General features: G+C 36.2%; 1 protein-coding gene across 3 annotated transcripts in view; it reads left to right on the forward strand.

Annotated features, from left to right (window-relative positions):
• The window catches only part of PHACTR2 (phosphatase and actin regulator 2), a 124,735-nt gene extending 118,232 nt beyond the window's left edge, over positions 1 to 6,503 (forward strand). For all 3 annotated transcript variants that reach the window (XM_041736597.1, XM_041736608.1, XM_041736603.1), the window contains one exon: positions 3,994 to 6,503. In XM_041736597.1, coding sequence (XP_041592531.1) covers positions 3,994 to 4,009 — 16 coding nt within the window. In that variant the 3' untranslated portion in view covers positions 4,010 to 6,503. The remainder of the gene's footprint in view (positions 1 to 3,993) is intronic.
• The last annotated feature ends 10,715 nt before the right edge of the window (positions 6,504 to 17,218 follow it).

Consider the following 17,218-nt stretch of genomic DNA (forward strand, 5'->3'; position numbering starts at 1 on the left):
TCCCCATGCTTGTCCTTTGAATGCAGAACCAGATGAAGATCAGGGCATTGTGGAGTGTTTGGTGTACAAAGCCCAGCAAAATAGGAGAGGGCTAAAATAATTGCTAAATTAGATGAGTTAGTATTTAATTCCTAGAAAAGCTGAACCTAACAAAGAGGGACCTTGATAGCTCATAGTGTGAGGACCCTGCAGGTGCAGTATATGTGCCTGTATTGTCAGGGCCCCCAAGGCTCCTGCTTCCTTTACATGGTGTGGATAGTGCTTGTGTGTCCTCGAACGGAGAGAAAGGATAGTGCTCATTTCAACTGCAAGGACATCACTGGACTTGCCTTTTCTAGTAATTGCAAAAAGTTTGTGTGAGCCCATTCTCATCTAGTTCCTTTTGTGGCAAAAGGCAGATGTTTTTGAGAGAACTATAGCTATCAAAGTATAGCCCAGGGGTCACATGGGTGGCTCAGTAGGTTAAGCATCAGACTCTTGATTTCAGTTCAGGTCATGATCTCAAGGCCCCCTCAGTGCAAAGTCTGCTTGGGATTCTCTCTCTTCCTCTCCCTCTGCCCCTCTCCCTGTTCATGTCTCTCTCTAGCTCTCTCTAAAATAAATAAATAAAATCTTTATAAAAAAAGAGAAGTGTAGCCTAGGATGTGGAACAGGACTTTTCTATGGTCAAAATTCATCAAAACTAACTACGGATTTAGAAATCTAACTGATTACCTTTTCCTTTGCATTCTACCAAGAGGGCACCAAGAAAACTCTTTGAATGAAAGTATAATTGAAGACATGTTTTGGTCTCATAGTCTGGTATAGGTTAGGAATAGAGTCTGGAGCCTGGCACCTCCCCTTACTAGCTCTGTGCCTTGGGCACATGACTTAGCATCCCTGTGTCTGTTTCTGCATCTGTACAGAGGGTTACACGAATACATACATAGGATTGTTTTGAGGATAAACTAGGTAATAAGGTAATACTTGTGCTGGGCACGTAGTAAACATTAGTAATTTCAGCTGTCATTATCTGCCTCTCATATTTTATATAAAAAGATTGATTTAAGAGGTTTAAATTACTATTTTAAAATATCTTTATAGAATTTATATATATTTCTTCAGATTATGGTTGGCTCTTTCTAGAAAGCCTGATGGACTATCCTATCATGGGGGTATCACAGATTAGTATAAATTCTATTGTAGTTAATATGGTGGAGGTGTCTCATGATTAGACTCTTCAGTTACAAGAATTACTCATAGAAAGTTATGAAATAACTTTCTAAGTGCCCTAGTATGTATGTATTCCGTTGTTTATGCATTCAGCAAGTATTGATTGAGCACATAGAGTGAGTCAGACTCTGTTCTGGACCCTGGGAATTTAGAACGTGTCAGATAAAGTCCTCACTCTCACATGGTTATGTTCTAGTGAGGGAGACAAACCATTAGCAAGTGAACAAATAAATAAACATGACATAATTTCAAATTGTGCTAAATACTATCAAGAAAATATAACTGGATGCAATGGAAGGGACAAGGGTGGATATAGTTAGGGTGGCGAGGAAATGGGTCTCTTAGGGAAATACAACCTATTCTGTGATTTAAATGACAAGAGGAAGCTATCAGTGCTGTTGGAGGAGAGAAAAACATTCCACCTCCGAGAGGGGGCCAGCCCATTTAGAGGAAAGAGCTAGTACAAAGGCCCTGAGTTGAGTAAGGATTTTACATAGTCAGAGGACAATACCCAAGTGACTGTAACAGGAACATTGTCTCCATTTAGCACATGTAAGATTATGGAAATTTACCTACCTCCCAAGGTTGTGGTTAGGGCTAAACCTTAGAAGTTGAACCCAAAGGAGATACATCCGGATACATCCCTACTTTTGGTCACAACATATTTTCAAGTTTTGGTAAGGTTGGTATGTCTTATTTTTATTTTGAGTTTTGGAAAGTCAAACATGTAAAAGTAGTATAACAAGCCCCATGCATCTATCATGCTGCTTATCCAATGATCAAATTATAGCCCATATGCTTCAGCTGTTCTTATATCTTTAATTTTTCATTTTTTAACTCTTCAGCTGTTCTTATATCTTTAATTTTTCGTTTTTTAATGCTTTGATTCCACATGGCAGAATTTTTTAAGTTGTCCAATGTGCCAGATACTGTATTTTGTGAGTATATGAAACTGATTAAAAGCAGGTTTTTCCTCAGTGCCTATCTGAGTAGACATACCTACAAAGGTCATATACTGTGATAAATAACTGTGATAAACCAAGTCTTATCGGAACAGAGGAAGGGGAGTTTGGAGAACTCAGAGTGAGATTGAAGGAGGTGGAGATGGAAGAAAGATAAGATAAAGACAGAGCACAAAAGTGGATAGCATTTGGGGGTAAATGATTGGAACTGAGGGTATTTTGGGAGTAGTAATGCAGAGAAACATGGTTTGGGCCACATTCTGAAAGGCCTTATCACTACTCTAAGAAATATAAATTTTACTTCATAGGGAAAGGAGAATAATACAATGATATTACAACAACTGAGGAGTGCCTGGGTGGCTCAGTTGGTTAAATATCTGCCCTTGGCTCAGATCATGATCCCAGGGTTCTGGGATTGATCCCCACATTGAGCTCCCTGCTCAGTGTGGAGCCTGCTTCTCCCTCTCCCTCTGCTGCTCCCCTTGTGTGTGTGTTCTGACTCTCTCTCTCTCTCAAATAAATAAATAAAATCTTAAAAAAAAAAAACTGGAATGATCAGATGAGTGCTTATGATGACACTGCTAGTGACAATGTGGGGCATAGATTTGATCTACAAATCTCTGAGCCTGGGACAGGGAAATGAATTAGACTGGTTTATTAGGCCAAATGAACATTAGATTATACAAGACAAATGAAATACTAAAGAGTTGCGTAGATGTGGAATCACAGAAATAGGCTGAAGAAGTAGATCACATAAGGCTTTATGGAGATGACTTTTAGCCTTGATCTTGAATATGAAAACATAGATGGGAAATGAAGGGAGGGGATTGCAATATTACAAAACATAGCTTGTACACAAAGCACAAAGCTCCAAAAACACAGGAATGTTCAATAACTCCCATGGAGGGGTGTGAAACCAGCTAGCTAGTTAGCATGCTGTTCAAATAGCACTAGCAAAAGATGGGAAAACTTTAATGGAACCGAAGATAGGTAATCAAGGCAAGACTTAGTGTCTAGTGGGATCTGGAGGGTGAAGGAGAGAACAGAGTTGCAAATCTGAGAGTCCTAGACTAAAAGTCTTTTAGAAGATAGATTGTTTAACAAGATAGAAAGTGCAAAGGCATATTTACAAGAAAAGATAATTTGTATAGTTGTGGACATGCTTAGTGGAACATTTTGATGAATATGCTTGAATATGCTTGGCAGGCATTTGGAAATCCAGGCAAAAAAGGTAGATTTGGAGTCTTTATTGGGAAGCAGTGAGAGGCTGAAGCTAAACCAATAAGGACTATTTGTTGATGGTTTCCTTGAAAACTACAAACCAGGGGCACCTGGGTGGCTTGGTGGTTGAGCATCTGCCTTCGGCGAAGGTCATGATTCTTGGGGTTCTGGGATCGAGTCCCATGTTAGGCTTCCCACAAGGAGCCTGCTTCTTCCTCTGCCTATGTCTCTGCCTCTCTCTCTTTCTGTCTCTCATGAATAAATAAATAAAATATTTAAAACTACAAACCAGGTGTAACCAAATCCTTTATGAAAACATCCCATTCTGCTCAGTACAGGTCAGACATGACCCTCAAGATTAGTGACGTTTTGTGTATTGGTTGCTCTGTATCCTGGATAATATAACCAGAACATTTTGTATAGGGACTGTCTCTGCTTTCCAGCCTAACCTTTGTCACAGTATTCTGTTGTGACAGTAATTTATAACAGTAGTTCAGTTGGGGGATGTCTAGAGCTGCCTTTATTTATAAACATTACGTTGTTTGGTTTACTAATTGCCACTGTGCTTCTCTAACAGAATTTCTGTTTCTTGTGTCAGGTTTCACCGTCCCTAACGAAGTGTGAGACTCTTTGGAAACACAGACTGATCATCCATTGGGGATGCCTCTCTTCCTGAAAACCTGATATTGCACTGGGATTAGAATGTGTGTGTTTCCTGTTAACTGGTGAAGGAAGTGTATGGAAAGTGCTCCCCACCTGCATGGCTCAGATGGGGCCAAGAAGCAAAGGGAGGGGTACAGTGACTCTGCTGTCCTGAATGTGTATGGAGGGGTAAATCAGGAGTTTTAATCAAAGAAGATGAGCAGAAGACAATCACTGGCTCCCTATTACCAGAAAGCCAAATTGTAGAGTACAGGTTAAAGAGAAATGGGGCCTGGAATTTCTGGGCACTAAAAAGGGGTGGGGATTGAAAATCAGAAAAAAAAAGAGAAATATTTCATTATGTTAATGAAGAAAAGAGAAAATGGAAGCATAAATATTTTTGAAGTAGCCTTTTGGTAGCTGAGAACTTATTAAGGGATTTGGGGATCTAATCACCTAATGTGGATTCCTTAAAGACCTGATCCTAGAAGAATATTCTTGTTTCACCGTTATGTTGGTGCAGTATAGTACCATTATTTTATGTTGTGCCAGTGAATCCAATTGCCAGAAATAAGTCTGCGTGTTTTCATGCATCTTTTTCTTAAATGCAAGAGACTTTTTATTGACTCTTAACAAGCATGCCTGCCCAAATTTTGTTGCATGTTTTAAGTAGCCTACCTGTACACACTTTTTTTTTTAATACTCCTTATCTAATGTACCAAACTTCTACAAGGATAACAGGACTGGGAATAAAGTCAGATGAATGTGATCCTATAAATCTGTAGGAAGCTTTAGAAATAAATCTGTGGTCTTTCCCTAGCTTGATTATCGTCAAAGTCGAAGCAACCATACCTGATCTAAGGAAGATAATATATTGACAATCACAACACCTTTAAAAAAAAAAAATCCGAGTCCAAAGTTAAAACTTAAGCAAATGCAGGTGTTCTGCCGACAGTTAGTTCCGAGTGGGCGTGGAAAGGACTACTTATTTTCAGGGCTGCATTAAGTTGGATTGCTGCTATCAAAAAATTAAGTAAATGCATCAAAATACTCACCCGAAGGCTTACAAAAACACAGAAAATCTCTGCTAAATTGCAAATGAGGAGAACCTCATTTTGTATTTTAAGAGTCTGCAGATTGCATCCATAAATATAGCATTGACTTGCAATGCAAAAGAATCAGTGAGATTAAAGTCATGGAAGGCTTCCCTGTGAGCCTACAGTCAGTATTGTTTACATTAAGAAACCCTCAATTGCCATCTTGCTATTTTCTGTGGAGTCGCAGGCACAGCATGGCTTCTGCTTCCAAGTACATATGATCAGATGTAAATACTACCTTGCATTCAATTGTTCTTTCATGATTGTTTTGTGCTCCTTTTATTAAAAACACATGAGACATAATAACAAGACAAGACCTAGTAGACTTTATTTTATTCTCGGAGCTTGGGCTAGAATTTTCTGAAATGCTTCTGGTTCATGATATGGAAGACTGTAATTTGTGATTTCAACCAAAAGAGCAAACATTTAATCTGGTAGATAAATTTGGATCCTTTCATTCATTTATATTTTGTAGAACCACTTGAAATTGGATGATTTTGCTTAAAATTAAAAAGTTTTAGCCCCAATTGGCCTGTTAGAGAAAGCCAGGGCCATTTTAAATCTAAGTAAGCAGCATTGTTACACCTCTTGCTGCACTCAGCTACATGCATAATAAACCCATATTCTGCTCTTGTGTCACTTCATTACTAGTATAAGATGTATTTTTGTTCTTGAGAAAAATATTCTGCCCAAGTTACTTTCTCTGGCTGAAAGGTTTTGTTCCTTTCATAGTGTTTCAATCCAACCATGGACATTAACTTTGTTCTAATTTTTTGCCGAAGTCATCCTTTTCCTTGTAATGTTATTATATTATCATTTTTGTGTCTTGGGAAAAATTCCAAGAAATTTAATGTTATTTTAATTTTCTATACTTAAAATCTTTAAGTGTTGTCATAATTTCTAATCACAAGACAACTATAAAATGGTAAACATAAGACATTAACACTTTTTTAGCACTCAAGATACAAGTCATAGAAAGTCTCTACTTCGTTGATAAAAGGAACAATATTTTCCCATTCATGGTGCCTATGATGCAGTTTCTTCTTCCCTACAATGAGACATAACCAGTACAAAGATTCCAGTCTCTCAATATATTGTTTTGCTTGTATGATATGTCAGACTTATGAACTACCCACACTTTTCTTCATACCAACTGACACATTTAGAGAAAAGTTTAAAAGTTAGAGCAAAATTAAAAAGTCAAAAACATTACCTCTGCTAATCTAATATTTTGGGATTGTAACCAACAGTTATAACATTAGAATGATTCTTTAAATAAAATCTATGGAAAGAATCGAAGGATGATGAGCTAAACTGTATTTTTCAGAATAAGGCTTGGTGTTAGTAACTCATTTTAAAGGCAGAAACACTGCATATTCACCCAGCATCCCATCCAGAGATCTCTTGCTTGGCAACCCTAAAAGAATACAAAGATGTGGACCACCCTCTGCTCAATGCCAGCATTTCTGTTATCCAACCAATAAGCTACAGTTCTTTGAAAAAAATAAATGTGTGTGAATTGGGCTGTTGCAACACAAACCAGGCTTTCCCCTTTTACAAAGTGAGACATTAGGCTGACATAGAGGCAGTGAGTGAATTTTCCTGAGTCCCCAAGATATGATTAGGGAAGAAAACAAACCATATCCTGGAAGATCCCAGGCAGGAAGGAACCAGACAGACTGTAAAACACAAAGTGGCCATTTCTGTCTTTTTTAAAATGAAGCAAAAGAACATTGACATTAGTAAGAAGATGCCGTGGGCTTTATCAGCATCTTTGTGGTCTGACAAAATTAGTCCTCTGGTGATCAGCATTAATTTAAGGCAGCCCTGCCTGATAATTCCCTGTGTATGTGAAATGTCTTGCATTTTTTATATTTGGTATAATTAGCCTTTATGTTAATTCCTTAAATTATTTAAGCTAAATCTATTATATTCAGAGAACCATTTGTTGTATTTGAATAACTGTTTTAAATGGAGGAAAAAGCAAACTAATCTGTCTCTCTGATTTCCCCAGGAAAACAGACTTTCTGGTTCCATTTTCATGTCCTTTATTAATATATTGACTGTAGTCACTTATCTTTCTCTAATGTTAGTAACTATATAGTTAGAAAGTTTTGAAATGTAAGTGAAAATCTGTTTAAGACAGTAAAGGAATTGAATATACCCTTCAAAAATCATCAGATATTGAAAATGAGAGATGATTTCTTAAAACCCATAATTTAGGTTACATCCTGCAATAATTCCGTGCCACATTGCTCAAAAATTTCTTCAGTTTACTATTTTTTAAAAGGTCCTAGCAGCACATTAAACACAGAAATCTTCCTCAAAATAGGTGAGGTGGAAAATATGTACATTTATGTCATTTTATCAGTACAGTAACTGAAACATTCCCAAATTCCAGTCATGTTATTAACCCTACCCTTACTAGTGCGAGTATATAATTTGAGACAAGAACTAATTTTTTCACATCGTTAGAGTATGATGTGAGCAGTAAGGAACCACTAAGATGTAATTTATTTACAGAGTTGTCCCTTGACCTCTTGAAATAGGTTATATTCCACTATTGAGTATTTACTGTCTTCTTATTGGCAGAATGTATCACATTGTTTTGCTTGGCAGAGCAGAATGAACTTCTGGAACTGAAATATGTCCTACAGGGGAATACAAGGGCAAAAGTTATCATCAAATTAATAAGATCATCTTTCTGAGAGAAAGCTCATCTTTAAGTAGTTCAAACCCAAGTCTCAAAGAGGAGCACAAGGAACTACTATAATTTGACGGTGACCAAAGGGTGGTGGGGAGAAAGGTAGAAATACTCCCAAAACAATTCTCATTTTCACTTTCCCTTTACTTTTTGGTAATAATTAAGCTTAAGCTCTATAGAAAATGGGAACAACCATTAACATTATCTAGAAAACAGTGGAAGCATAGTTCACAAGGTCATTCCAAATTAAGAAATCCCTGTAAGATTTCTGGCAAAAATAAAATAAAGAGAATACTGTGGCAGCTATTCTCACTGAAAGCCAACCTTATAGGCAGGAGTCATTTTTAACCATGCTAGGATTTCCTACACGAAGAATATCATTTAACTTGTCACATTGCTGACACATACTGTACCTATGAGCAGTTGATCACTGTTGATCAGTGTTTCTCAGTGGGAGTGCCATTGGCATTTGGAGCTGGGCAATTCTTTGTTTACAGAAATGTTCCATGCATTGCAAGATGTTTTATATCTTAAGCCCCTGCTGACTAAATGCCAGTAGCATGCCCAGTCACTGTAAAACCCAAAAGTCAGAACCACTCCTTCATGTTCAAAGGCCCTTCTAAGGCAGTACCACCTCCCTTGAGTTCTACTGTCTACTGCAATTTGAGAACACACAGGGTAAAGTACCTATTTTAAAACATGGTCACTACTGCCTTGCATTACTCTGTGCCCTGAATAGTTTCTTCCCCCCTTTATTTTTCAAGCCTTCTGCTTCAGTGAAGCTTTAATTTGCCAGGTCTTCAGAGAGGACGTTGCTGGGCAGCCTTGGCAGTTTCAATGGGCGTAGTCACTTGGCTAGTCCCTGTATGTACTTACAGGAGAAATTTCAAATGAAGCAAACTTTCTTTTTCCTATTTTGACCTCACAGTTTTACCTAAGAACTACACTGGTTTGTCACAATCTTTGTCAGTGTCATGAGGATTATTGCATGGCTTAACCCCAAATACAACTAACAATCCACATAAACAAAACCAGTGGTCCATGAAAATCACTGTTAGATTTCAACTTGTAAGGTACATCCCTTAAATTACAAAGCAATCACCTATTTATCCTATTAAAGAAACATTTAACCCACATGCAAATGCTTGAATTCTTCCTGTATAACTCTAGTCACACAGTTCAACTTTGCTAAAATTTGTGAACACTGAAGGAAGCATGGATAACTGGATTGCATGCATATTGTTCATACTTCAATGATGGTCATAACAAGATGATTTTTTTCCTACTTGAAACATGATTGAACTATGCTAACTGTACATATGCATACTTATTCTCTGTTGCTTTTTATCACCAAAATTGAATGACAATTATGTATTGAAATGATTTGGATGAATTGTGGCTCATAGAATGGAAGAGTTTAGCCACTATAATTTTTCAAAATACTAAAATTTCTAGATCTGTTTTTCGAGACAGAGCAACTTGGAGTTGATAAAGGAAGTTATATTGTGAACTTTTAGATGGTGCTTAAGAATTCTTACCTTGTTAAATACCAGTATTTTTTTTTCTTTTTAAGAATAAATTAAAGGGAGTAAATGAAGCAAATGCCACTCCACCCTCAGGTCAATTTCATGGTATACTAAAAATGCCAATAATATTTGTGCCACTTGCCAATTTAGGGGACTTTTCCCTTACTGGATGCTTTTGTAACAGTTTGTATCATTACATTGCTTAGAGAGATTCCACAAAAAGATGTCACCTTTGCAGTGCTAACTAGCATTTGAAAAAAAAAAAAATCTGAATAAACCTAGGGTCAAACCACTTTCATTACTTAAAATATAGGCACGAATTTTTATTTTTATTTTTATTTTTTTAATATTTCTTCTGTGGCTTAGAAATGTGCCAATGTGTTCAAAACATTCTGCACCAATTTCACGAGATTTAGTACCTAGCAAAAACTCAACCTTGTCATTTTTTTCTATGTAACAGTGATTTTTAAGGAACTATATGTATTCTTTTGTTATTTCACTTTGGTTAAAATGGTTAAGAATGGTAAGCTGTGATCATTATCAGACTGACTGAATGATTCCTGATTTCCAGTAAGTGATCTAATTCTACATATTACACAGGTACAATATCTGTGGGTGTAAATAACTGGAACTGTACACTGATTAACATGACAGTTTCTCTTTTTTTGTTATTATTGATCTGTACTGTATTATAGTATGTGGGTATAAATACCTACAAGTATACACAGATATGTATATGTATTCCACTATTGTAACCTGAAAGACAGACTATGTATTATCTTTTTTTATTCCTTACTGGTGTTTGTGTTATTTAAAAAGCAAAATTATGCTCTATTTAGTTGTATATTATAGGATACTTTGCTGTGCACAATTCCAAGTGCCTTAGAATATTGTTTAGCTTTCTTAAGTATATATAAATGCATATATGTATAAAATTGGGAAAAGTTACCTCAATAAAATTATTGGGAAATCCCCAACTTTAGTTTCTTCCAATTCTATTGTATTGAGACAGTGCTTGGTATTTTTAAATTAAAAGCTCTCTGAGTCCTCCCCTGTAAAGCAAAAATAAGACAGATTTTCTAATTGTCTATGATTTCAATTGCACCCTAATTTAAAATTTTTTGTATGTAAGGCTTTGTGATTTGTAATTTTTATTTAAAATATCTAAGAATTACTGCTTTAAACAGCAATTTACAGTATATTTTAAAAACCTGCTTTTTTAATATCTGAGGATATTTGATGTTGATGTTTTTATTGACATTATACTGTGTAAAAATAAAAGCTAGTCCCTTTAGAATTTATAATACAGAAAATAATAAAGTTCCTCATTATTCTTAATATTTAATGTATCATAAGCAAAGAGAGGTGGGGAGCATATTTTGGCCAGAAAAGAAATTGGAATATACTTTTCATTTTTTCAACAGCAGTTACAAATTGTAACTTATTAGCCTCCCTCAACTCTGAGACAAGGGCAAAGGTATGAGAGAAAGGTATGAAAAGCAATTTGTGTACCATTATCTTAGATAAAAGACATATAATAGAGAGGATTGGAACCACAAATTTTAAAAGTAGATTTGAAAAATTGACCTCAGTATGCTATTAAAAATTAGCTGTACATCCCCAAGGTAAGTGTCATAGTTCAACAACTGCTTTCCATTTTTGCTCACACTAAACTAGGTTCTGCATTGAAACATTAATTTCTAAAACCGAGTAGAGGTAAGAAACAGACAAATTTTTTTTCCCATTTTACATAACACTTTGATGGCATCCATTTACATAAGACTATTGTGATTGAATTCATTGCTAGACCTCAACTCAGGCATCTGTATGGAGTGGTTGTTACCATGCTGCTGTCCACACACAAACCAAGTCCTTGCTCAGTTGATGAGTTTTGAACTCTTTGCTCTCTAACAGGTGGTCGCTGATAGTAGAACACATGAAACTCTAGAGAAAGCTAAGAACCTAAAGTTTGTGTAAGGGTTTTTTTGCTCTTTTGCCAAAAACGGGTACTATTTCTAACGTTTTTAGGGGAGAAAAGCTATAGATACTAACTTTATAGTTAGATAAACACCCTAAGGCAGACAGAACTAGCACTTCAATGCTTTTTGACCCAAGGATTTGTTTCTGGATGGACTTTTGACTTCAATTGGCCAAGGTCCAACAGCCTAGAATAGGAAGCACTCGACATTGGGAAAAATTTGTCACTAATTATCATGTAGGCGTACTCAGCAGCCTTAAGTTGTAAGTCATCTTTTCTATGGCCAATTTAAGTTTGTTACCCCTTTACATTCAGTCCCTTGATTACCTCTGAAATCTTGGTCATTGCCTCTCTGAGTCTTCCCCCAGTGGATTTGTTCTTAATCCTGCTACCACATTATTCTTCCTAAAAGATAACCCTCATATTATCCCTTCTTAGAACTTTCTAGTGAGTCCCCTACTGAATAAATACCTTAAATGTGCTTCAATCTCACCCTCAAGATCTTCTGCAGCTTCACCACAGACCAAAGTTCCAGATTACTCTCCTTTTATTCCTCATTTAGGCTAAATCGAATGAAACTCCTTGTTCTCCATATACTTTACACACTCTCCCAATGTTATAGCTTTGTTTATGCCGTTCCCTCCAGCTAGAATTCTCCTATGTGAATTAACATCCTTTTAGGAATGGTTCCAATATCTTCTCCAGCTATTATATTATAGTTTCTCTCAAGTGTTCAACATCATAAATAAATTCAACAGATTTGATTCCTTTTATTAGAACCTCAAAGGCCCAAATGTCACTATAACAGGCACTTTAACAACACTTTTAAGGTGAATACATTATAAATGTAGTAAATTTTTCTTAAACATTTCAATATTATTTATAGATGTAAAAATAGTCTTATGCTTTTCAGTTTTACAAGTCTAAAATTAGTTATATAGTTTCAGTCGGAATTGCGTGGCTAATTGATCAGATTCTACAATATTCCGATTTTTAAAAATTAAAGATTTTATTTATTTATTCATGAAAGACACAGAGAGAGAAAGGCAGAGACATAGGCAGAGGGAGAAGCAGGCTCCATGCAGGGAGCCCAACTGTGGGACTCAATCCCAGGACTCCAGGATCATGCCCTGAGCCTAAGGCAGATGCTTAACCACTAAGCCACCCTGGCATCCCAAAAATTATAAATAATTTAATACCAATTATATATAGATTGTCCCAATAGTCACAAAACCTATATGTAACATAAAAATATTTTTGCCTTTCATCTAATTTCCAACTTTAATTCTAAGCCTTGCCAAGCTTGTAAAAACATTTAGACACAGAGAAAAGCAGATTTTAAAACCATAGATAAACTGAAATTACTGGATTGATGATTCACCATTTGCTTAATGGCCACAAATCCATGACTGAGAAAGGCATCGTATGGGCTTCTTACTTCTGAGAAAAATCTACTTGAACCACAGAGACATGTCTAGAACCACTTTTCACTCCCATAACTTTAGGAGTTTCCAAATCCAGTCTTCAGAGAGGATTGTCTTATTCAAACAGATTTGAGCTACATCCTAAACAGTTCTCTGTCTGATAGGTAGAAGGAAGTCCTGAGTTGCAGTTAGCTCTCTTCAACGAGCACTGGCTTATTGAAATTTTGCATTTTTTTTCATTCTTTGACTTTGACTAGACGCAACTCATTTAAATAATACCCAATTAGATTCTGTACTTATCCCATACATATATCTGGTCCTGTTTGTCCCTAAGGCCAGAGCTCTGTGCTGAGGATGGTCCAATTAAGTCTGAAAACTGAGCTGATAGTAGAAGATAAAGGGATGGAAGACTAGGGAACTTAACAATGGCTAAAGTTGAAGGTCCTTGTAAACTTTCTACAGGAGTTGTAATTTATCCTTAAGAGTATTTTATGTGCAGGGGGAACATCCTCAGATTTGCCCTAATTACGTTGGCCACAATGTCAAGACTGGATTGGAAGAGGCAGTATTCAAAGTGTGAAGACCATCACTTTTACCATAATCTCTTTAGAAGATAATGGTGACCTCAACCAAGGTATTTAACTATGGGAATGAAGAAACAACAAATTCAAGGGGCAGCTGAAGGGCAAAAGTGATTGTTGCATATGGGAAATGAGGGCTATGGAAAAGTAAAGACTATATCTTTGCTTTTCACTTAGGCAACTTGGTGGGTGTTGGCAATGCCATGTACTGAAATAGAAAGAAGGAAGGTGAGGTTTTAGGATTGGGGGGGTGGGAGGCAGGGATCCCAGGAAGGAGAAGGTAAGAGGTATGGAGACGTGAGGCATTTAATTTTGAAATTCGGTTTGAGTTGCCTGCTTGTTGGGACATCCACATGTAGACAGATGTATAGTATTCAGTTGGATATATGAGTCTAAAGGTCAGGTAAAAGGTCTGGCCTACACAGAGGAAGTTGAGGATCATTAGCACAGGTAACAAGCTGTGGAAATGAATAAACCTCCCAACAGATAATGTAGATTATGACTAAATTAATTACTACAATGAAAATTTAATAAACTATTTTTTCTTTACTTTGTCTTTAAGACTGTAAAATCATTTCACTTGCACATCATCTGAGTGCTTTGAAAGATGTATATATTTTTTAATTTAACTAGGTTTTACTGGAGCAATGTTAAGTAAAATGGAGTAGTGCTTCATTTAGAGGTTTAAGTTGTAAAGCAAAAATTATGTTTGAAAATATATTGCCTCAAATACCTACTTTTACTTCAACAGTGAAATATGTGGCTGGTTCTTTAATTCAGCCATGGATGAAGAAGTTAGTTTACATTTAAGTGCTATGCGGTGTTAAAAAACAAAACAAAAGAAAAGAAAACTTAACCTTTAAGCATAAGACTTATACTCAGCACAATGAGATGCTCATACCACAAGCATAGGGAACACAGTAATGGAGGAATTAGAGGTCCATGTCTCACCCACGTTTCCAGTATGACTTCATTGATGGAATGGCAGGGATAATCACTCAGTAGTAATAGTGATAATTTGGGGTGCCTGGGTGGTTCAGTCAGTTCAGCATCTGACTCTTGATTTCATCTCAGGTCATGATCTCAGGGTCACAATCTCAGGGTTGTAAGATTTAGCCCTGCCAAAGGCTCCACACTCGGGGTCGAGGTGGGGGTGGCAGTCTGCTTGAGATTCTCCCTCTCCCTCTGACCCTCTCTACCCCATATGCTCTCTCTTTCTCTCTTTCAAATAAATAAAACCTTAAAAAAATATAATGGTGTTAGTCTCATTTCTCATGTAACTGAAAGCATAGAGTTAAATTCATCACGATCTAATTACCAAAGTTGTCAACGGTTTCAATAGTGTCATTGTCACTCAAAAGAAAGGAGACTAATAATGACTTGTGAGCTTTTAATAGCCCAAAGCTAGAATGAGCATGACTGAAACATACCAAAGAAAACTCAAAATTCATGTTTTAACTAGAAAGGCACAGTAAAAAAATAATTTGGATTAACATTTCCAAAGCGTATTCACCAATGAAATGTATGTACTTTTGACTCAAAGAACAGGAGTTAGTAAACAAAAGGCCCGGCAATATGAAGAGTTTGTGCTGCTAAAAGGAACTTTAAAGAATGTACAATTACCAGGGAGCAGAAGCTAGTAAAATAATCTAAGTATGTAACATAAAGGACCTAAAGGGTACCAGGATTTGAGGGAAAGCAGAAGGATTAAGATTGAAGAAGCTGACAAATTGGGTCAAAATGCAAGCTAACAGATTCCATGATGTGAAGCTGATCTGAACCAAAGCACATATTCTCTGACAAACCCCAGGTGCTGGGAGCCCTAGTTTCAGGAGATGGCCAACCTGAGGCAACAAAGAAATTAGGTCAATACTTACACTTACCTGGGAAGTGGACAACAGCTAACCTTCCCTGAGCACAAACACAGGCCAGGCACAGGTCCCAGCATTTAAAACATATTGTCTATTGAATCCAACAATAATTCCTAAAAGGTCAGCATTCATAATATTATCATTCCCAGTTTACATTCTGGTAAGTGGAAGTCCATTTGCCTCAGGTTACACCATGAAAGTGGAACAAACCACCGTCTGATTTTGGTTAGTGTACCAAGCATACTACTGCTGTTGTTTAATATTAGAGGGGGAAATTTGTGTTTCATTGGAAAATGATTCATTTTCAGACAAGTACACCCTTCTAATTCTGGATTTATGAGGACCATGCACCTTTCCTTGCCTTTGAGCTATTTTACAACTTTGTAAGGTGTAGAAAGCTGACAGTAATGTCGAATAATTCTTGTCTCCAGACACATACATTTCTGTCTAGTAAAGGTTCAACTGTCTTCCCTGGGTCACTGGGAAAGGAGCCAGTTTTGTCTCCATTTGCACATTCTTCTCAATATTCCTTCTCTGTAAATGTTTCTCTTCTTTAGATGGTCCTCTGAGCTAATAGTAACATGCTATGTAACCCTCGTTAATGATGTTTTAAATAAAATCTTTATATGTGCTCAGTTTGTGCATATATATGGGAGTCATAGATTTATCATTTAAAAATTATCCTTTAACCATATGTATTGAACTGATATTAGTATCTAATCTGTCCCATCTTTGTTTTTATTTTTGGTGTCTTTTAAGATTTTATTTTAATCTCTACACTCCACATGGCTGGTTCGAACTCACAATCCAGAGATCAAGAGACTCATGCTCTATAGACTAAGCCAGCCAGGTGCACACATTTTGGTTTTTAAGTATCTTTACTTTTTTTAGATACCAAATGTAAAATTTTTTAAATCCTCACTAAAAACATATAAACAATAAAATATATAAAACAATGTAAATAGCTGTATATTTTTCCATTGTTTACAATTGTACATAATGGACATCTAAAGCTCCTATTGTCTCTACTCCTCATGGAAAATTGCTATGGGCATTTTGGTGCATAGTTGACTGGTATTTTCCAGTGCTTGCACTAGGATATTTCTTTGTAAAATGTTTTTCTATTTATAATTACTAACAAAATAATGCCATTTTCACGGTGTTCTATGGTCTGCTTTCTTTTTCTGGCTAAGGGACTGTGTGTGTGTGTGTCAAACTGCCTCTTCCTTAGAACAACTTCGCAATAGACCACGGTATAAATTTTTTTTCAACTAATCCCTTACTAGTGGAATTTTAATTGCTTTATTATTCTCTATTGAACATCCTGCTACATCCATCTTGATGCTCTTTCCCTTTTTATAAATTAACTAGCTCCATAAGCTCTATTAATATTGTCAAGCATATAATTTATAATTTCTAGAGTTACTGCTTTAGTGTCTAGTTAGCTTGGCTATATTTAAGCAAGTTTACTCCACTTTTGTGTACATTGGTTTCCTGGTCTGGGGGTCCTTGAGCAATACTGATGGAGAACCACTGCTGAATATGATATAAATGGTGCTAAGATGGTAAACATGGTTTCAAAAGGCAAATTCATTTCACACGGAAAATACAAAAATGTTCAAAGCCTAGACTAAATCGGGAATTAAAATCAACTTAATTAAAACGAATTTATTAAAATTCTGTTTAATCATTTTGAAATGGATGCCATTTATTAGAACATACTAATAATATTCTAGAAGTATGGTTTCAATTAATTATCATTACTATAATATTCCAGTTATGGGTGATTTTAATTATAGGAAATGTTTTTCTATGTTAAGACGAGCCAGGGTTTTGTATATATACACCATTTTAATGAATGCATTGTTCTAGAGACTGTATTCAACACATATTAAATGAGTTAATATATATAAAACATTCAGAACAGGCTCAAACACATGTTAGCTCACCATATGTGTTGGCTTTTTGAGATGGGTTATATTGTAATGGTTAAGGGTGTG

The sequence above is a fragment of the Vulpes lagopus genome, chromosome 2, assembly GCF_018345385.1.
Source record: "Vulpes lagopus strain Blue_001 chromosome 2, ASM1834538v1, whole genome shotgun sequence".
Taxonomy (NCBI): Eukaryota; Metazoa; Chordata; class Mammalia; order Carnivora; family Canidae; genus Vulpes; species Vulpes lagopus.